General features: G+C 42.7%; 1 protein-coding gene across 1 annotated transcript in view; it reads right to left on the bottom strand.

Moving 5' to 3' along the window:
- SERHL2 (serine hydrolase like 2) overlaps positions 1 to 22,388 on the bottom strand; it is a 69,963-nt gene that overhangs the window by 46,342 nt on the left and 1,233 nt on the right. The window contains exons 2-4 of the mRNA XM_053469091.1: positions 17,578 to 17,625; positions 15,085 to 15,222; positions 2,791 to 2,904 (exon numbers count right to left, since the gene is read on the bottom strand). Of these exons, the coding sequence (XP_053325066.1) occupies positions 2,791 to 2,904; positions 15,085 to 15,222; positions 17,578 to 17,596 (271 nt within the window). The 5' untranslated portion in view covers positions 17,597 to 17,625. The remainder of the gene's footprint in view (positions 1 to 2,790; positions 2,905 to 15,084; positions 15,223 to 17,577; positions 17,626 to 22,388) is intronic.

Below are 22,388 nucleotides of genomic sequence, written 5' to 3'. Positions count from 1 at the left end.
ATCTTTACCGGTCAAAGACAAATGTTTGTAAACATTGCCTTTGACTGAGCTAATCAAGATCACTCTCCTGAGTGATCTTTAGGCTTGGGGTGTCAATCACTGGATGCTGATGGCATCCAGCAACACCCCCTAGTGATGAAAGCGATTTGAAATCGCTTCTGAGGCCATTGCCAGGAGAATGGCAGCGCCATCTTGGACGGTAAAGTTAACCATGGCGGTGCCCTGCCGCTAAAAGCTTTGTTTAATAAACGATCAGAGGTCGTTTTTTCCACTTAGTTGGTGTTCTTGAAATGCCTCGATATCGAGGCATTTCAAGAACACCAACTGAGTGGAGGAAGCGATTGCTGATCGCTTCCTAAACGCTTTTACCGGCAGCATGGCAGTCTTTTTTTTTTTTACTAATTAAAAAACGCTCCGGGGACCGATCTAACTGCTCCCTGAGGTTTTTTTTCTGTGTTGCTGAATGTCTCTATGTCGAGGCATTACAGCAACACAATCTACGCGAAGAAACCAATCTTTGATTGCTTTCTGAGCCGATTTAACCCCTTGACGGTTCAGGACCGTCAAAGGTCATTCTCCGACCATTTTTGCTGAACCGGCAAAGGTCGTGAAGGGGTTAATTAATTTTTTTAAGTTGATAAGTTTGTATATTTAGTTTGCAGTTTGAGACTTCTGTGATTTCTTGCATTAAGCTTCCTATAGATGTTATTGGATCTGTTAACGTTATTATAATATGTAAAAATATAGTAATCACAGAGCTTAACTCAGTATGGAGCAGCAACAAATACCCTAAGTTACCAGAAAATACAATATAGTGAAAAAAAAACTAAATAAAACATTATAGTCCCCACCAAATGGTGTAGAAAATATATATATAAGAGGAATACAACCTTTCACAAATACAGGTCTTCTGCAATGCACCTTTTTTCAAAATTTTAAATCTGGGAATAACATAAAAAATACCGTATTTGCTTGATTATAGGTTTTTTCAGAGCAAATGCTCGTCTTATATTCGAGGTCGTCTTCTAATCAGACCTGGATCTTCCTCTCTGGCAGCCGGTGGAGGTCTGTGCAATGCCCCCAGACAACCTCTGCTGCTGCCGACACTTCCTCTGGGCAGAGTGACATATAGGGGGTATAAGGCATTTCTGGCATATAATATTTACTAGTAAAACTTTTTTCTTAGTAGTCTTTAGTCTTATATTCTGGCTTTCTTTTTTTCCTAAATTAATATTCAATATTGTAATCAGGGTAGTCTTATAACCGAGCAAATACGGTACATAAAGAAAAAACAATAGTGGGGTATGTAAAGTAACCCCAACTACACAATATTGCACTCACAGAAAATTGCTTGTGGCATGAGATGGAGTGCATAAGCTTGAGTGTGTATGAATGTGTATATATAAAAGGTGTGAGAGGAAGCATATGTGTTAGTGAGTGTATGCGTAAGCATGTGTATGTTTGTTAGCATGTGTAAATTTGTGTAAGTGTGTTTACATGTGTGCCAGAGAAGGGGGGGCACAGACAAGCTATATGCAAAGATGGCACAGGCAGTTTCTTTGGGTTTAGGATGGCACCAATTAGCTGCTTTGGGCAAAGGATGCACTTACAAGTTGTTTGGGGACAAAGGTGGCACTGTGGGGCTATTATTTGGTAAAGTTGGGGGCCCCAGGAATAATTTTCACCTGCGGTTTATATTTACACCCCAGTACAGACTAATGTATAAATTATTATTTATTGTTTTATATAGTGCCATCATATTCTGTAGCATTGTACAATGGGTAGACAGGACATAAGTAGTATACAACAAATTGACTTACAGAACAACAGGTGAAGAGGGGCCTGCTTAAACAAGCTTACAATCTAGAGGGCGTTACGATGTATTATACAATAGGTAAAAGTGACATCTGAAAGGGACAGACCAAGACATTTTGGACAATGCTATGAGGACTTTTTCTATTCCAGCATGACTTTACCCTAGTGTACAAAGCAAAGTCAATAAAGACATGGCTGGAAGGGTTTGGTTTAGAAGAACTTGACTAACTCGCACAGAACCCTGACCTCAACCCCACTAAACACCTTTGGGATGAACTGGATCAGAAATTGTCAGGCCTTCTCTTCCAACATCAGTGTCTGACCTCACACATGCCCTACTGGATGAATGGGAAAAATCTTGTGGAAACACTTCCCAGAACAGTAGAAGCTGTAATAGCTGCAAGGGGGGCAACTACATATTAATGTCTATGTATTTAGAATGCAATACCATAAAAGCCCCTGTTGGTGTAAAGGCCAGGTGTCCCAATACATATGCCCATATTGTGTGTGTAAGGGTTAACAACATCACACAAAGTGTGAGGATGATGTGTCTAGAGCAGGGTAGGTAGCAGGTAGTTCTTTAGTAATTATTGTTGCACTAATGATGCGCAATAAGCCATATTTGCTATCTGTTACTTTCATTTACAGTACATTTTACATTACATAATTTGTATTATAATCATACCTGGGAACTTGTGGGCTACCGCTTCATGGAGCCTACCCTTGCAGGACACGGCCAGGACTGCCCACTGATGCCAGTCGGTGTTCCCGCTGACATCTCAGGAACACCCCCAATTAAAGGTGAAATGGGCTGGGAGTGGGGTGTGTCAAGACCCTGCTCCTGTAACCCGAAGGATTTGGGTGATGACCCAGAGAAGCAGCCCAGGTTCCCAGGTATAATTTTAATGTTCAGTGCTTGTGCACATTTAATACACTGGCTAAAGACACAAACAAGTAAGTTCACCTTCCACTCACCTGTCACTACCCTGTGAATATCAGTCACGTAGTCTAGATGTTGGTATCGCATTCCCTGTGGAATATGGGAAGACATTCCATGTCCAGAGAAATCCAGTGCCACATAGTGATAATCTAGAAAAAAAGGACAATCTCTAAACTAGAGAATAGAAAGGACACAAATATTCAGAGGAAAAATCCAACCTGGCATTATGACGGAAAGGTTTCTACTTCACAAGCCAGTGCTATATTGCCTTCCCCATTGATAGATACTAGCAAACAAGAGGTTGTCTTTCTTATTCGTTTAAGTCTTTTTTTAATTTCTTCAATTAACATTTTGTAATTACACTGAACAAATCCATCAAGTCTGTGTTATTTAATTTTACAAGTGAGTGAATTATAGATTGTATCTTCCTTATGATGCACAACATTGCAGGCCATAATATTATGTCCCTTAGAAGTCCATGTACCTCAAGGGCCGCCCTTGTAACCAGCCCACCGAACTGAAGTACATCAGGTGGCCTGATCACCCTGGATGCACAATTTATTATCCATAGGTCCTCCCCCTGAGCATTTGATACTTTGTCAGGACATCAGAAGACAGGACAGCCTTCCAATCCGTTATGAAGGAAAGGCAAGTCTGTGTCCCCCTCACAAGTCACTCAAGCTGGAGTTATGAAACCAAGGGACCGATGCTCATATGTCAATGTACTGTTATATTGGAGACAACTGACTAGACCATAGCAAGTGATTGCCCTAGTACGGTATATACTGGGGCCTAGGTATCATTATTCCAGGGAAACTCGCAGAATGCGAGGATGGGTCACGGCAGAAGGGTTGGTGCGTATTTGGTGCAATAACAAATTTCAGTCGGGAAAGTCTGATTTTCAAAGCTGGAAACTAGTTTCAAACGTATAAAATATTTTGGGAATGGATATTTCGAAGGGCCAAACTATTCAAACAGAATCTGGGTGTTATACTTAAGGCACTGCTATTCATACTTTGTATCTTTCCGCTATCAAGCAGATCGTTTGGGGAACGCAAGGTGGACTACAGTGTGCATTCAGCCTCCTCAGCCTGTCTACATGAAACAATATCATATTTGTGGTGACACAAGAAAATTACTGAAACTATGTAAGGACTTTTACAGGCAGGGGTGTTTCGTCATGCCACAAGCCCGTGCAACATCCTTGTATGGTCAGTGAAAAAGCCAGACGGAAGCTGAACTACAGATGATCTAATTAAGTGGCATCTTCACCTCCAGCAGCAGTGCACTACATGATCTCACTGGCAGAGACAACTGCACAGTCTGCATGACATTGGTGTGCTGTCGTAGACTTAGTGAATGTGTTTTTCTCTATTCCCATACCAGCAGAATCACAAGATGAATTTGCATTTACCTGGGATGGACAACGATAGACTCTAACAGTACTCAAACATGTTTAGTTGCATTCTTCTACCTAATACCATGAACTCACTTCTGTGTGTATTGCGACAATACCATCCATAACAAGTCAGGTGTATCATTATATTGATGACATTGTGCTTTTAGGAGACACCTCTGAACAAGTTAGAAAGGATTTACAAGCATTTATCAAAAATGAAGTTGAGAGTGGGCCATCAATAAAAACTAAATACAAGGGCCTACAAACAAGGCACATTTGTTTGTGGTATGCCATGATCCTCTGAAAACCATACCTCAACCTGTATTGGATACCACATCTAACAGAAATCTAAGATGATACCTTCAGAATCATCAGCAAAGAGTTACAAATGCTAAAGAACAAGAGGCACAACAAGCACCATACGTCCTGGACTATTTAACTGCTAGTCAAGCGGGTCTTTGCACCTATGGTCATGGTGTAATTGTATCAACCAAGCTGACATCTCGGACACTATTGAACTAGATATGGAATACATAAAGCAATTGAAGGGGTTTGCCATAATTCTATAGCCAAGCATAGGAGGATGACTGGATAGTTTCAATCTCAACTGGCTCTGCTACTGTGCTATGTTTGTTTTAAGCTTTTGATGTGTATCCTCATCCGGTGTTGCCACAACAAAACTTCAGATCAGTAGCGTACCTAGCGGGGGGCGGGGGGCGGTCCGCACCGGGTGCCGCTCATCAGGGGGGTGCCAACTTGCCGGCACCTACACCCCTCCAGAGACGGACAGCAATGTCCGCCGCTGGAGGAGAAGGCTGGCAAGGGAGCGGTATCGGAGCCGGAGGTCTGTTAAAGACCTCCGATACCGCTCCCTCGCGATCTGCGCGGCAACTGCTGCTGTGCGCCGGGGTTTGTTGTCAGATCCCGGCGCACAACACTGAAGCCGCGCCCACCGCCGTCCGTGCCCTCTGAACCAGGAAGAAGACAGAAGAAGAGGAGCGAAGAGAAAGAAAAGGAGCTGACTGTTGTAAGAAGAAAAGAGGAAAGGTAGGAAATCATTCAGTTAGAGTGACAATGAGAGTATGGATGGGTATGTGTGGATTGGTATTTGTGGAATCTGTGGATTGGTATGTGTGGATTGGTATGTGTGGAATCTGTGGATTGGTATGTGTGGATTGGTATGTGTGGAATCTGTGGATTGGTAAATGTGGATTGGTATGTGTTGAATCTGTGGATTGGTATGTGTGGATTGGTAAATGTGAAATCTGTGGATAAGTAAATGTGGATTGGTATGTGTGGAATCTGTGGATTGGTATGTGTGGATTGGTAAGTGTGAAATCTGTGGATTGGTAAATGTGGATTGGTATGTGTGGAATCTGTGGATTGGTAAGTGTGGATTGGTATGTGTGGAATCTGTGGATTGGTATGTGTGGATTGGTAAATGTGAAATCTGTGGATTGGTAAATGTGGATTGGTATGTGTGGAATCTGTGGATTGGTATGTGTGGATTGGTATGTGTGGAATCTGTGGATTGGTAAGTGTGGATTGGTATGTGTGGAATCTGTGGATTGGTAAGTGTGGATTGGTAAGTGTGGATTGGTAAGTGTGGAATCTGTGGATTGGTATGTGTGGAATCTGTGGATTGGTATGTGTGGAATCTGTGGATTGGTATGTGTGGAATCTGTGGATTGGTAAGTGTGGATTGGCAAGTGTGAATTGGTATGTGTGGAATCTGTGGATTGGTATGTGTGGAATCTGTGGATTGGTATGTGTGGATTGGTATGTGTGGCATCTGGAATGGTGAGTGTGGATTGGTAAATGTGTGAGAGTGATGGGTGTTATGCTGTACCATTTCCAATGTCTTTTTCATTATATAATTATGCTCTAAAGTACATCATAACTCCCATCACTCTCACACATTTACCAATCCACACTTACCATGCTGTTCCATACAGTGGCAGAGCTGGGAGACAGAGGCCTTGCACCCCCACCCCAGGACTCCTGAAAGGTAAGTGAACTTCAAAGAGGGGAGAGCGTAGATAGTTGGGGGGGGTAGATTGGGAGAAGGGAGTAAGACGGGGGGGATAGGGGGTAGATAGGGAGAAGGGAGTAAGAAGGGCTAGATAGGGCAGAAGGGGGTGAGAATGGGTAGATAGGGAGAAAGGAGGGTAGCAAGAATATTGAAATAAAGAGTCAGAATGAGAGAGCGAAAATGAATGGATTAATGTGTGGATGAATTGTGTGAATGAGTGAGAGAATTAATGAATTTGTGTGAAAGAATAAATTATTGTGTGAATGAAAGTGAATTAGTGAGTGACTGTAAAAGTGTTTGTGTTGATCATAGGTGTATAGTTGATTTGTCAAAAAGGCAAAGATGGTATAAGCAGGGTGTTTATGGGACAAAGATGACACAGGTAGCGTGTTTATGGCGTACACTCGGCTGTTTGGGAACAATGCTGACTCATGCTGGGCTGTTTGGGGGCAAATATGGCACGTCCTATGTGTGTGTAATTTGGGTGCTGGTGAGTGTGCCTTGACGTGGCGGGTGAGCTTAATTATGCTTTGGCCAATTCATATAACCAAAACCTCTTATTTATATTATGTTTATACATTTGTTGCCAATTTATTAGGGTAAGAAGCGCAGACAGTTTTTGTTTCTTGTATACATTGTACAGCCAATACACTGTTTCTTGCAGCATGCTTACACCTGTTTGGTAGGCCTCGTATTACACATTTGTATTATTTGAGCCTGTGACTAGCTTAGCGCACCGACATTTTTTCTTTTCCATATATATATATATATATAAAGCTTGCAAAGTTTAAAAACAAAGTTTTTAATCTGAAGCTCTCCTGGAGCAATTGATTGCATACTCGTATCCAGCCATTCTGTATACTCGACTGTAGGTGTTAGCTGATGCTTTTATTATTATTATTATCTTTGCATATCTTTTGACTAGTAAATCACATCTAATTGCATACAAATGAGTCTGGTATTTTGGGTTCTGAACTATTCTGATGTCAGGTATTTTCCAGTCGTACAGTATATAACCTCTTATTTAACATCATTTTCTGTGCATATAAAATGGAAAAAAAGAAAAGCAATCTAAAATAAAGTGCACAGTGGTACTGGCGTTGTCCAGACACTCAAGGAGAAACAAACTGCCTGACATATTTGTGCTCAGTGACGCACTTTCTTCAATTCTCAAGTCAACCTGGGGTCATAATAGTTGTTAACCCCCCCCACACACACACACCCAATGTAAATTAGAGTGTTACAATTGTTTAGGGTAGAATTTTGTTTGTTTATACTCTGTGGCATGGGCCTTGTCTGATCGCTCCACAGAGAGTGTCAACGTGCACCATATTGCTGGCAACAAGTTTACAAGAGGCGATCAACGATGTTGCTGAAATGTAGTATAATGTATATAGTTTTAAAACATATATGGTTTGATGGGGCTAAACTGAACTGACAGGCTTCAAAGATGTCTCAAACAGGAAACTAAGGCAGTATGGCCAGATCTGAAGAAAAAAAAATTCACAAAGCAATACTCTACTTGTATACAAAAAACAAAATACTGTCTGCGCTTCTCACCCTAATAAAGTTGGCAACAAATATATAAACATAATATAAATGAGAGGTTTTGGTTATATGAATTGGCCAAAGCATAATTAAGCTCACCCGCCACGTCAAGGCACACTCTCAATAGGGTGAGATCCTACTCTCACCTCCTACATAGTGGGCACACAAAGCAGTTTATACTGCTACCAAAGCAGTTTATACTGCTACCAAAACCTTTAAGGTTTTGGTAGCAGTATAAACTGCTTTGTGTGCCCACTATGTAGGAGGTGAGAGTAGGATCTCACCCTATTGAGAGTGTGCCTTGACGTGGCGGGTGAGCTTAATTATGCTTTGGCCAATTCATATAACCAAAACCTCTCATTTATATTATGTTTATATATTTGTTGCCAACTTTATTAGGGTGAGAAGCGCAGACAGTATTTTGTTTTTTTGTATACATTGTACAGCCAACACACTGTATTTGCAGCATGCTCACACTGTTTGGTAGGCCTCATATTATACATTTGTATTTTTTGAGCCTGAGACTAGCTTAGCGCACCGACATTTTTTCAATACTCTACTTGTGTTTATAACTGCAAAATGTATTGTGTATAACTTTCACAAAAAAGCACTGTAGTTTGGGGTAGCCGTATTAGTCCAGCGTATACGAATGCAAACAACAGAATGTTGCAGAATCTTGTAATACCTTTTTTATTGGACTAACAGTATTTAAAATAATAGACGAGCTTTCGGGAGTCCTCCCTTTATCAAGTCAAAAGCATTTCTGACCAAGCAAGTGAAAAACACAGTTTAAAACTGACCAGTACATGTTCTGATACAGGGTTAAAACAGGGGTTAAAACAACAAGGTAGAGAATTTGCAGACAAAAAACTAGGATGGTCGTAAATAGTAAATAGCGGCATATACTGCACAGATAAGGCAAGGGGGGGAGCAGGGGTGAGCATGTAGGAGAGAGAGAAGAGAAAGAAGAAAAAAAAAAAAAAAAGCACAGGTTATAGGAAGTTTTGATAGTGTGCTAAGAAGCTCAAATCCACATTAAGTCCTCTGTTTTTACAATCATAAAAATGTATCATTTTGGCTTCAAATGTCTTTCTTTCTTGCGTGTTTTTGAAATGACCTCTCAGTGTTTTGATTTTAAGGTCATGTATGGAGTGACCGGTTTGGGTAAAGTGGTGCCCAACTGGGGTGCAAAAGTTTTCTTCATCATGATGGTTGATGGAGTATCTGTGCAGATTCATCCTTTTATTGAGTTGCTGGCAGGTTTCACCGATGTAACACCCTATTGTACATTTGGTGCATTAAATCATGTATACAACATTCTGTGAAGTGCATGAGTATGATCCTTTAATGTTGTATGTCTTGTTGTTGTGGGTGGCTGTGTTGCTGGTACAGATGTGTTGGCAAAGTTTGCATCTGGCTTTGTTGCATGGTTTGCTTCCATTATCTGTGTGTGTTGTTTCAGTATGTAGTTTGCTACTCACCAGCTTTTTTTTGAGATTAGCTGGTTGTCTGAAGGCCAAGATGGGGGGTTAAGGGAAAATTTCTTTTAAAAAAAAAAGCAAAAATACATAAAAATATTGGGTATTTCTAAACTCAGGACAACCGTCAGGCAGGACTAGCGTCAAAGACAGCAAGAAACATAGCTATTTGGGAACCTTGGCAGCACTGTAGTATATAGAAGCATAGCAATACAGCGCTTTACCGCCATGACAGAGGGCAGCACTGAGGCTTACTCCAATTTTTATTTATTTATTTGGGAGCCAGAGGTGCGTGCTCCTCTCTGTGCATTCTGTGCTTGTAAGGCAGCAGAAGCCTGATAAACTACTTCTGGGGGGATATGCCAGACTAAATCCCCCCCCCCCCCGCGCGGGAGGGCCGGATCTTCAGGAACGTGTTTGGTAGCGAGGGCTTCGGTGCATACCACCGTTCAGTAGCGTCGGCAGGGGGCCCCCTACATCATGCTGTGCCCCCCCGTGTGCCCCCCCAATTGAAACGGCGTCTTTTTTTTGTAATAGACGTGGAGGAGAGAGAGAGAGGCGCCGAGCGGTCGCTGAGGAATAAATTCTCAGCAATCGTTCAGCGCCTCTCACTCTTCTCCGCGAGACCTCTGCCTTGGTCGCAGTGCTGGCATTTCAAGCCGAGCGCCGGTATATGATGTCATATCCGGCGCTCAGCAATGAAGCCGCGCACACTGCGGCAGAACCATGGAGACAGAGACCTCGCGATCCCAATGCTGGACTTCTACAAGCCCAAGGTAAGTGAACTTCAAAGGGGGGAGAGGGTAGAAAGTTAGGAGGGGGTTAGAGAGTGAGAAGAGGTAAATAGGGAGTGAGAAGAGGTAGATAGGGAGGGAGAGGGGATAGATAGGATAGTGTCACTCGCTCCCGTGGATCCGCTGTCCCCCTGCGTCCGTCCGTCCGGCTCCCGGCTCCCCGCTACACTTACCTCGTGGCGAGGTCAGGAGGAAGCGTCGGCCGGGTGCTTGGCATTGCGGTCGTGCTCCCCCTGCTGGACACGCGCGTAACTGCAGCTAGGTTTAGCCGCAGCTGCCGCGTTTTGGCAGGTAGGGGGCGCGTGTGACGTCAGCGTTGGGGGCGTGGTGTCTACCGGCGCCAAATTTAAAAATCTGGAAGCCCTGTTACCGGTTCCTTGGTGTGGTCTTTTGCTGGTTACCGTTCTTGTGCGTTCTATGAGTTATCTGACCCTTTGGCTTGTCCTGACTACCCTCTGCTCTACGATTTGGCTGTGTTTGTTCCTCTACGTGTATGACCTGGATCGTCTGACTACCCGCTTTGGATCTGACCCACTTTCTGGCTGACTACCCGTCCTGTGTATGACCTGGATCATCTGACTACCCGCTTTGGATCTGACTCACCTTCTGGCTGACTACCCGTCCCGTGTATGACCCCTGGCTCGTCTGACTCTGTGTTTGTTTTGCTCTCCTCCTACACTATTTTGGTGGAGATCTCTCCAGCTGTACCCAGAGACTATCTACCTCTCCATATCTACCTACTCCGGGGCCTCCTCACTGTTGGGATCATCGAATACCTGGGGGTTGCGTCTCTGCGCACTCCTCCAGGAGAAGAACTTCCGCGATGAGTGCTCTGGCTTGTGGTAGACGTGACAGATAGATTGGGAGGGAGAGGGGATAGATAGGATAGATTGGGGGGGAGAGGGGATAGATAGGATAGATTGGGAGGGAGAGGGGGATAGATAGGATAGATTGGGAGGGAGAGGGGGATAGATAGGATTGATTGGGAGGGAGAGGGGATAGATAGGATTGATTGGGAGGGAGAGGGGATAGGATTGATTGGGAGGGAGAGAGGGTAGATAGGATAGATTGGGAGGGGAAGGGGTAGATAGGATAGATTGGGAGGGAGAGGGGATAGATGGGATAGATTGGGAGGGAGAGGGGATAGATTGGGAGGGAGAGGGGATAGATTGTGAGGGAGAGGGGATAGATGGTATAGATTGGGAGGGAGAGGGGGTAGATGGGATAGATTGGGAGGGAGAGGGGGTAGATGGGATAGATTGGGAGGGGGAGGGGTAGATGGGATAGATTGGGAGGGAAATGGTGTAGATTGGGAGGGAGAGGGGATAGATGGGATAGATTGGGAGGGAGAGGGGATAGATGGGATAGATTGGGAGGGAGAGGGGATAGATTGGGAGGGAGAGGGGATAGATTGGGAGGGAGAGGGGATAGATGGGATGGATTGGGAGAGAGAGGGGGTAGATAGGATAGATTGGGAGGGAGAGGGGGTAGATGGGAGAGGGGGTAGATTGGGAGGGAGAGGGGATAGATGGGATAGATTGGGAGGGAGAGGGGATAGATGGGATAGATTGGGAGGGAGAGGGGGTAGATAGGATAGATTGGGAGGGAGCGGGGGTAGATGGGAGAGGGGGTAGATAGGGTAGGGACGGAGAGGGGTTAGATAGGGTAGGAGAGGGGATAGATAGGGAGAAAGGAGGGTGGCAAGAATATTGAAATAAAGAGTCAGAATGAGAGAGAGAATGAATGGATTAATGTGTGGATGCATTAACGAATATGTGTAAATAATTTGTGTGAAAGAATAAATGATTGTGTGAATTAGTGAGTGACTGTAAAAGTGTTTGTGAATCATAGGTGTATTATTGATTTGTCAAAAAAGCAAAGATGGTATAAGCAGGGTGTTTAGGCAATGGGGACAAAGATGGCACAGATAGTGTGTTTATGGGACAAAAATGGCGTACGTTCAGCTGTTTGGGGACAAAGTTGACACAATGTGTAATTTGGGTGCTGGTCAGGTTCTATGTGGGCAATGTGGACACCAGGGCTGGCTTTGGGGTGTGTGACCAGTGATCTATGCCTGTAATTTAGGGGGTTTTACCTATACCTTTCATGCAGAGTTTATATGTAATTTCCAATTGATATATACCTGCAAAGCTGGGTTTTGTGTCATTCTGTTCATCTGTATCGGCTATATTTCCATACATTATTTATGTTTACTTGCAAATATTTGTATGTCTTATTCGGTTGATCAATACCTGGAGTGCTGTTTCCATGTGTTGTTTATTTGATCTATACCTGAACTACAGGGTGTAAGTAAAAAAACGGTATGGTTTAGTGAATGAGGGGACAAAGGGACTCTGGGGATGATTACAGGGGAGAGGACCTCTCAATATCACGGTGCAGGACTGACTCTCATGGTCTTCCCCTGATCTGCAGTCAGTGTGGCAAATATTTTTTTTTTTGGTATGGTAGCGGAGGGAGTGATTGCATGCAAGGGAGCGTTGAGCGGGGCCCAAGGAAATGCTTGGGTAGGGTCCAATTTTTTCACTATAAAATATATTGACAACAGGTTCTAATATTTATATATATATTGGCAGCAGGGGCAAATATTTAGATATGTTTTGGCAGCAGGGGCTAATATTTATTTATATATTGGCAGCAGGGGCTAATATTTATTTATATATTGGCAGCAGGTTCTAATACTAATATATATTAACAGCAGGGGCTAATATTAATATATATAGGAAGCAGGGACTAATACTATATATTATCGGCAGCAGGGGCTAATATATATTGGCAGCAGGAGCTAATATTAACATATATTGGCAGCAGGGGCTAATATTAACCCCTTAATGACAAAGCCCATACATGTACAGGCTCAAAATGCATTTATTCAATGGGTTTAGGGACCGCCCATTGTCCTTAAGGGGTTAATATTTATTGGCAGCAGGGTCTAGTATTTATATTCATATTGGCAGCAGGGTCTAGTATTTATATATATATTGCCTGCAGGGACTAATAATATATATTGGCAGTAGGGGCTAATATTAATATATATTGGCAGCAGGATCAAATATTAATATATATCGGCAGCAGGGTATAATTTTTATGTATATCGGCAGCAGGGTATAATATAAGTATATATCAGCAGCAGGGGCTAATATCAATATATATCCGCAGCAGGGGTTAATATTAATATATATCGGAAGCAGGGTGTAATATTAAAGAATGAAAAATAACTGCCAGTTTAGCTGTTATTTTGAAATCATATTTCAATCACGGTCTTTACTTCAAAGAGATAAGTGCATATTATGTAGTTAAAAATGCACGTCTAACGTGTGTGTGTATATATACCGTTTTATAATTGGCCCCCCTACTTTGGTCCCTGGCCCCCCATGTGCCCCCCCAAATATGAAAGCTGGAGACACCACTGCCACCGTTCAAAAAACTTTGAACGGTAGACAGTGTGTATATATATATATATATATATATATATTACTTTTAACAGGATTATTTAATAATATAATTGAGGATATGTTAGGAGCCTAGCTTCCACACATCCTAACAAATACAAAAAATGTGAAACTGAGAGTCATGGAAGATGGCACTGTATTAGAACTGAGATGGAGGATTGGAAAAAGACAAAGCAGCTGATTGAGGAATTGCAGAGTACAGCTAGGAGCCTGGCAGGGCTGCAGGAAGCAGATGGGTTTAAAGAAAAGAGCTGTGTGGGGAGCAAACACTGAAGAAAGGAGACACATCGACCAGATTGCATGCCCCCCAACTGTACCGATTTAGTCGGGACAGTCCTAATTTTGGGTCTCTGTCCCGCCGTCCTGCCTATCCCTTCCTCTGTCCCTCTTTGCAGGGGCAGAGGAAGGGTGAGGCCAGGGCCGGATTGGCCCACCGGGATACCGGGCGGCTGGCAGACCAACATTCAAAACAGCCGCTGAGCGGCTGCGAGCGGGATGTAAATCCACTTCCGGTCGCCGGCGCCTAATGACGTGGGACGTCCCATGATATGCCTTTTAAGACGTGGGACGCAGTTCTGAGGCATGGCCATTGGGCATTGAACTTTGCGTGCACGGCGGCCGCTTTGAATGTTGGTCTGCCAGCTGCCCGGCCCGCCAGAAATTTCCCAGTGAGCCAGTCCGGCCCTGATTCAGGTTAGCTATAGTCTCCCCTGGGATCTTTGCTTCCAGGGTCCCCTCTACTGGTCATGGCAAGCTTCTTGCACTTTAAGGTCTAGACTGGGCATTTGAGCAGTGTTTTCACGTGACAGTGGTAGTGAAGCAGTAATTTTCTATATTGCTAGTCCTTTGTCAGCATTATCATGTTCCTTGTGGGAAAAACAAGAAAATGCCATGTAGGAACCCAGATGGCTGCTATACTTGTCTCTGAAATTGTACAAATTCTCAGGTATCCATAGCTCTCCACCTGGTTACCTCTAAACTCTTCTGCAAAGGAAGGAATGTAGGCTCACTATTATTTCCACTGTGTCATGTTATAGTGAGCTTTGAAGATTGTAAGCAATTTAAATTATCCACAGCCTCCCCATGCAACAATTGGAATGGCACGGACGAGTCAAAGCCAGTTTTAGTTATGTACGTTGCCACAACTAAAGAATATATCGGAAGCACCCAAACCAATGCCTATGTTCATATGTGCAGCATATCCAGTAGTTTCACTAAAACAAGGGTGCATTACAGTAAAACTATGTGTATTTTTACTTGGTAACATTTTAAATACAATGAATGCCGTCAAAAAAGGTTCCGGATAGATATATATATATATTTTTTAATAAAGCATAACATACAGGGCTATAAATGACAGAATAAACATTAAAATTTTAGAGCTTCTTGATCCATGGAAAAATCAGAATAAAGTCAGATATCTTAATTGGGTTTTTTTGCCTTGTTTTGGATCCCAAGCCGAAAGGATAGGTAGAAGGGTTAAACTTGATGGACATAGGTTAGGACAACACTGCATCCATTATGAAAAAACACCAAAAACTTGTGTAATACAACTGCACTCTACATAGAACACACTTTTAGGAATAATAGTGAAAGGCCACACCTTACCTTTTGGAAGTAAAGGGATGAGTCTGTCAAAGGTGTTGGCATTGTCCAGCCATCCATGCAGACAAAGTACACGTTGTCCTTCACTAGGACCCCATGATTTTGCAGCCAAGTGACCCCAAGGGATTGAAAATCGCAGTTCTGTTGTGAAGCATAAAAACAAATGATAATCATGCTGATAGAGGAGTACTGGCATGAAAGCTATATTAACTATTGTATATATAGCAAAAAAGTAGTACCTCATTAATTGGGATATGCACAGACATTTTTATAGTTACTGGAGTCATTAAACACTTGTCATTACAGACACACACTAACTTAGGGTCGACGCAACCTATAGGAAAGGTATGTGCCAGCCTAGAGTGCACACAACCTGGGGACGCCTCCTCCGCGACGGGCTAGCCCATCCGCTGCTGGAGAAGCAGCGCCAGCAATGGGGGTCTTTAGGTCCCTCCACTAGATCTCAATGTAAAGATGAAGGAAAAAGGAGCAAGACTAAGATAAGAGAGGTGGAGAGAAAGCATGAACGGGAGAGATGTTAGTGAGAGAAATAAGAGGTACTATGGAGGAGAGATAAAGAAAAATGGGAGAGAATATGAGGGGAGAAAGGGTGGACGTAATGAGAAATGTCTCTGGAGAGCGATCACAAGCGCCACTGCAAGAGATTTTGCCTCTCGCAAGATGGCAGCGTCCTTTAAAAAATAAACAAGAACTCTGGGCTGCATTCAACCATGCAAGTCAATGGAGCCCAGCTTTCTAATCACAAAAAATTTTAATTGTTAAATAAGTAAATGTGGTAACGTTTAAAAACAATTATGCAGTGATGTCACCATCAGGTGAACCATCCACTACCAACAAAATGTAAAAAGAAATAAAAAAAAATATTTTTATGGGGAAGTGGTAAAATTAGTGCTGTATCTTCTCAAAAATCCATGAAAAGAGGTAAAATACTAGCATTTCAAATACCCAAGGGGTGTCTAGTTTACAAATGTGTGGTTTGATGGGGCAAATTGAATTGGCCAGGTTCAAAGATACCCCAAATAGAGCACAGGCGCAGACTGACCAGATGTTAAAATGAAGCATAAAAAGTGCACCTTCTAAATGTGGCTTTTTAGCCCTCAAACCCATGCATGTACTATGGGGATGTGACTGAAGACCTATTGTGGTGTTGTTGGACAGTGACATGTACCAAGGTGTAATGTCAGGAGGAGTTGGATCAAAGGGCAGAGCGGACCAGAAGACCCAGGAACGGAAAAAGGAAGCAGTAGCGTAAGTCAACAGGCCGTGTCATACCAGGAGAGCAATTCGAAGCCAAAACTGAGTCAAAACCAGAAGTCCAAACCAAGAGCCAAATCAGCAACCAAAAAGCAGGCTCACAAGCCTGGTCAAAATGGAAAATCACCACAAAACAGCACAGGAGCATATACAATATGTTACACCAACCAAAAGTATCCAAGTAGTGAAAGTCTCAGGCTTAAATAATCGATAGGAACGGAGAACTAGGCATTTCCTGTAGACAGGGACACCCTAGGTCATAAATGGGCGTCACTGCTGAGACGTGTGTACAAGTGACCGCGCATTGGCGCTGTGCTCCGTATGCAGCGGGGTCGACCATGCGATCAGCCACGCTGCAGAAGAGTAGTGGGTTCGGCACAGGTACCCGCTACCCAAGGAGGTCTGGAACCAGCCCGGGGAGCCATCGGAGGAGGTCCTGCCGCCTCTCAGCTGTTCCCACGAGATGTCGCAGGAGGGCGACGATCGTTAAGTTCTTACACAAGGGCTGTAAATTCAAACCTAAAGTACAAGTAGTGTGTGGAAGAAAAAACACACAAAACAATGAGTACCACAAACTTTGCCAATGGCTGGAGCAAGTACTAGTACATGTAAAGAATTAAAATGCCAGCATTTAAAAATATCTTGGGGTGTTTAGCTTTCAAAAACACATGATTTGAATTTGAGTGAATTGAATTGGCCGTCTTACAGCCTGTTCCTTAAGGGGTTAAATGATAAAAAGAAACTATTACCATGTCTATTTTTGAAAGCATTCCAGCACTTTTTCACACCTGCCTAAACCTTTTCCACAGACCTTTTTCAGCAACCCCAAAAACTGCTGCAGGGGCCCCGTGTGATTGCTCCCCAGGACAGCAGCGTGTGCCAAATACAATATGTCAGTGGCCGCTTGTTTTAAAAGATAAGCTCAAACGGTGTTGCCGAAGCAGCTCAGTGTGGTCTTTCAGCAGGGAAAGCCACCCAAACATGTCTGCCTACAATGGCAGCCTCTGGTTTATTGCAACAAAAACAAAATAAAACGTATGTTTCCTTTAATGCCTGGCTATGTTGCCCTTTACATACTTTAGTCTTTAAAAAACATTTACAAAAATTCACATTTCACATATACAGTTAAGTGTGGTCTTAATTACTGCAGCAGTGTGGTAATCCCACTTTTTATACAGACACTGTTGAACAAAATACACTTATATGTAAAACAATACATACCTTTCAACAGAGCGGACATGATTTGCAAACAGTCCACAGGTCGAGACTCTAAAAATGAATACAACAGGTTAATCTTTAAACACATAGTATTGGTCTCTGGACTATAACCTACATAAAATGATTACTATAATCATATTTTGCCAATGTTGCAGTTAATGTGGTGCAGCAAGCTTTTCTTTATTACGATTCCTATTTTTTTGGACAACGTAACAAGCGGAAACATTAAAGCTGGTGAAAGAATGAAAACAATAATCTTGAAATTATTCGAAAAGTTTTCGAAACTATTGATTTTTGGTATTCTCTTCATGCATTTTAAACGCATCATGGCAAAACTTATATGGGAATACCCTACAAATATTTAAAAAATATTCTGCTTTAAAAACAGAAAATGTATTTTCATTGTAATTTTCCAGTACACATTACTAGGATGGGTGAATCAATGCAAGGGTGCACAATAATACCATTACACTTATCTTGTACTTCTTCAATTTTCTCTTTACTTAACCCCCCCTCCCCCCCAAAAAAAAACACTTATGAGCCATAACATTATGACCACTGACAGGTGAAATGAATAACACTGATAATCTTGTTATCATGGTACCTGTAAGTGGGTGGGATATATTAGGCAGAAAGTAAACATTTCGTCCTCCAAGTTAATGCGTTAGAAGCAGGAAAAATAGGCAAGCATAAGGATCTGAGCAACTTTGACAAGGGCCACATTTTAATGGCTAGATGACTGGGTCAGAGCATCTCTAAAACTGCATCTCCTGTAGGTTGTTCCTGGTGTGCAGTGGTCAGTACCTATCGAAAGTGGTCCAAGGAAAGAAAAGCGGTAAATCGGCAACAAGGTAAGGGGCGATCAAAGCTCAATGATGCATGTGGGAGGCAAAGGCTGGTCTGTGTGGTCAAATCCATCAGACGAGCTACCGTAACTCAAATTACTGAAAATCTATGCTGGTTCTGATAGAAAGGTGTCAGAAAACACAGTGCATCTCAGTTTGTTCTGTATGGGGCTGCATAGCCGCAGACCAGTCAGGGTGCCCAAACTGACCCCTGTCCACTGCTGAAAGCCCCTACAATGGGCACCTGAGCATAAGAACTGGACCATGGAGCAATGGTCTGGTCTGATGAATCAGGTTTTCATTTAACATCACGTGGATGGCCATGTGCATCGCTTACCTGGAGAATACATGGCACCAGGATGCATCCATGGAGGCCCTACCTTTGCAACTTACAGAACTTTAAGGATCTGCTCCTAACGTCTTGGTGCCAGATACCATAACATACTTTCAAATTTCTAGTGGAGTCCATGCCTCAATGGATCAGGGCTGTTCTAGCGGCAAAAGGGGGACCTACACAATATAAGACAGGTGGTCATAATGTTACAGCTGATCGGTGCATATAGTGTAATATGTTATAATTCTTTGGGGAATGTATTATTTTGAAACCCCACTTTTTATGCACTCACAAATAAGGAGTTGTGTATTGGAGTTTTCCACCTTTATATCTTGTGTCTATGGTTCTGTGTAGTAGCAATGCCAGGCAGTAGAATCAAAGAAAAAAACGCAGGTATAGAGACAATATTTTGAATTAAATTGTCACACTCAGGAAGTTCTGTTTTTTTTTTCTTAAATTTACTATAAAAGATGGTCTCTGCTTACATTCCAAATGAGTATAGCATGAGCGTCCCTCGAGTCTCTCGTTGCCCCTCACCTTCCAAATATATCCCAGCTTGGTTCGTTCCAAACAATGAATGTATTGTTTTTTTTTTCTTCCTGGGTTCTGCTTGACGTTCCAACGGTCTCATGTCAACGCATTTCACCAAAACGTATTCACTAATAATCTGGCATTGGTTCTTCCCGTCAGTCTTTTATACTGGTAAAAATATAACCCTCCAGAAGAAGCTTCATTATCCGTCTGAAACTTCATCTTTGCTATTGCACAGCTGTAAATAATCATTTTTATGAGGCCCAGGACCTTGCTTTCTGGAAGAAATACCTTCTATAGAGATGAGTGTATTCTAAGAAAAGGAAACCACGGGCCTAGATTGTTAGAGATGGAACTTCTTTAGATTTAACATCCATCTGATGTCTTCGCCAAGTCTTAAGGTTCTGTGAATATGAAAAAATAGAATATGCCCCTGCCAGTATCCAGTCATCCAGGTAAGCAATTATTCATTCGACTTTCTTCTTTAATATTGCTAAGAGGTGTTTTGTAAAGGCATGAGGTACTGAGGTGAAACCGCATGGAAGCTCCTGAAACTGCAGATGTTAAATTCAATAACCATGTGTCAGGGTCATGTGAGCATTGGCACCCTTGATGTCTTGCTCCTCCAGCTGTTTAGTCTACCTGCTGGCACTGTTCCAAGCTACTAGCCCCTATGCTTACCGGCATGAGGCGCGCATAGAGGCCTCTCCACTACAGCAGGTCCTGGGTCAGCATGCGTGTCTCCTAAAGGGATATAACCCTGTTCTACTCCAACAAAGTAATAAGGGTGTTCCCTTTATAATTGGGACCTGCCTTCTCCTCCTTGTTCAGTTGTGGAACTAGCTTGTGACAGTAAGTGTCCATTAGTGCCTTTTTGCCTTACCTTCCATCTTAAACTTGCAATTGTGAAGAAAGCGAAACCCTTTGAAGCCACGGGATTGCACAGACTGCAGAACAAAGACAGAACCAGAATCAGAACTTCCTTTTGTATATAAGGTTCATCTAAGACTCTGGCAGAGGTGCTCGATGAATCAGGAGTTCTGAATAGACATAATGAGAGGCAATGGCTTTCTTCTCTGTAGATAATACTTGTGAATATCCAGCTCTGTGGCTTCTTTAGTCACATAAAGCTCCAGTTGCTGAAACCAAATCCTGACTGATTCCGCAATAGATTCTGCAGCATTGCCTGCTTCAGCTTAAAGGTTTTCTAGCAGCCCCTTCTGCTTTTTGATCCATGTGATCCAAGAACTGAGAGAGCATCCTCCAGAGGTATAGCTGGCCTCCTGGTTGCTCTAGCAAACAGGGGCATCAATCCTAGAGGCAGCACATCATTCCAGGAGTTCAGCTGCAACGGGGAACACCCTTTAGAGACAGAGTTTCTTCTCTGGATTGCGATACTTTTCCATGATTAGGAGTGAAGGGAATGATGCGCTGAAAAAATCCTGGGTTTTCTGACAAACCCTAGGAAGAATCACTCTGGTTTACATCTCTTATGCTCTTCTATTTCGAACACAGATCTAACAGCTGCCAACTTATTCATTTGGCTCATAGGTGCACAAAGTCCCCATTCAAGGATCCAACCAGGACACAGTAAGGCCCCAACAAGAGGCTGACAGGTAGTATCTGGTAGTAGTAGTAGTTTGTATCATAATATGGGGCTGGTAAATGGAAGATAACTAGTGTTAGATATCACCATCGTTCAAACAGCTGTGTGAGAGTATCCAGAATTGCGCCAGTGGCCAGTAAGTAGTCAGCCCACCCAAGGCCTGTAAAGTGCCATTAATCCGCCCAAGCATTCCGTCCCCAGCACTCGGTAGTTAACTGGTCCACCAAGGACCCAACCAGGGCTTTCCAAAAAAGCTCCCCCAACCTCCCAAAGCAGCGTACAGAGTTTATTTAATGCAGAGGACTGAGGGTTAATTTAATTAATTTTAAGTTAACTTAAGGTGCAGTTAGAGGTAAAGGGGGGAAACTAAGGGGAATCTAAATCCTGGGGGCAGTGAAGATTAATCCTGTATTTATTTATAAAGCCTCTGAATCTATGAGTTATAGTTCCTCTGTGAATCGATGAGCTGTAACCTGATCCCAGAGTCTGTGTGCCGTGCAGATGACTCACTCTAGGATTACAACTGCAGTTCATGATTCACAGACTGAACTGTTAAAAATGAATCATTCAGTCTACTGAACTGATTCATTCGGATCATTGAAAAGAATCGGATCAAAAGAATAATTTGAATCACTAATTCAGTCACAGTCAACTGCTGTGTATTGCTTTGCCTGCCACTACTTCAAATGCAAATCTAAAAAAACAACATAATGTCTAAGAGTCTCCAACCATAAAAACCTTTGTGGGCTACTACTGTACTACAGGATGTTTGATAAAGATGTGCTATTAAATTACAGAGTGCTCATACCCGCTAGTTTAACACCCCCCCCCCCCCCACACTAGATTGATGGGGACATACTATTGGGATAATGGGATGATTGGCTGCAATGCTCATCACTATCACTAGATGTCAGTACACTTTGTATACTCATGGTAAATCAAAGTATGTTCTTTCCTGTAGCTCTTGATACTAAATTGCAATAACTAAGTTGCAAAAAGAAGCTGCAAATGTTTAACTATTCACTTGCTGAAATATATACAGTTTTATAACTGAATCATAGTAAATTCAATAGAAATAATAGAAAAATTAGTCAAAACATTTGTAGGGCTGGATTATTGATTTAATATGGTACACGTATGTGCAAACGCCACATTTTACCTGTTTTGATTATCATCTTGAAAAAGATTCCCCTTTTCCAAATTTGATCTACCCACACAAATTATAGATTGTTTTGAGCCAATTTATGTTTGGCAACATCCCCTGGATATTGCAACACCATACGTATATAGTTTTTTATTTTCAAGAGGGGCACACCATCCTTTACATGTTGTTTACTTGTAGTGGTAGGGCCAAAGGAAATTAGGGCACTGTTCCCAGTGCAATATCCCTAGGCACACAGGGATCAGCAAGCAGGGCTTTATAACCCTGCATTGCTGATAGCACTATGTGCAATCAGCCAGCAGGGTCTAGACAGGCGAAGGATGAAATATTATGTTC

Source organism: Spea bombifrons, chromosome 6 (assembly GCF_027358695.1).
Source record: "Spea bombifrons isolate aSpeBom1 chromosome 6, aSpeBom1.2.pri, whole genome shotgun sequence".
Taxonomy (NCBI): domain Eukaryota; kingdom Metazoa; phylum Chordata; class Amphibia; order Anura; family Pelobatidae; genus Spea; species Spea bombifrons.
This window is presented reverse-complemented; position numbering and strand designations above follow the sequence as displayed.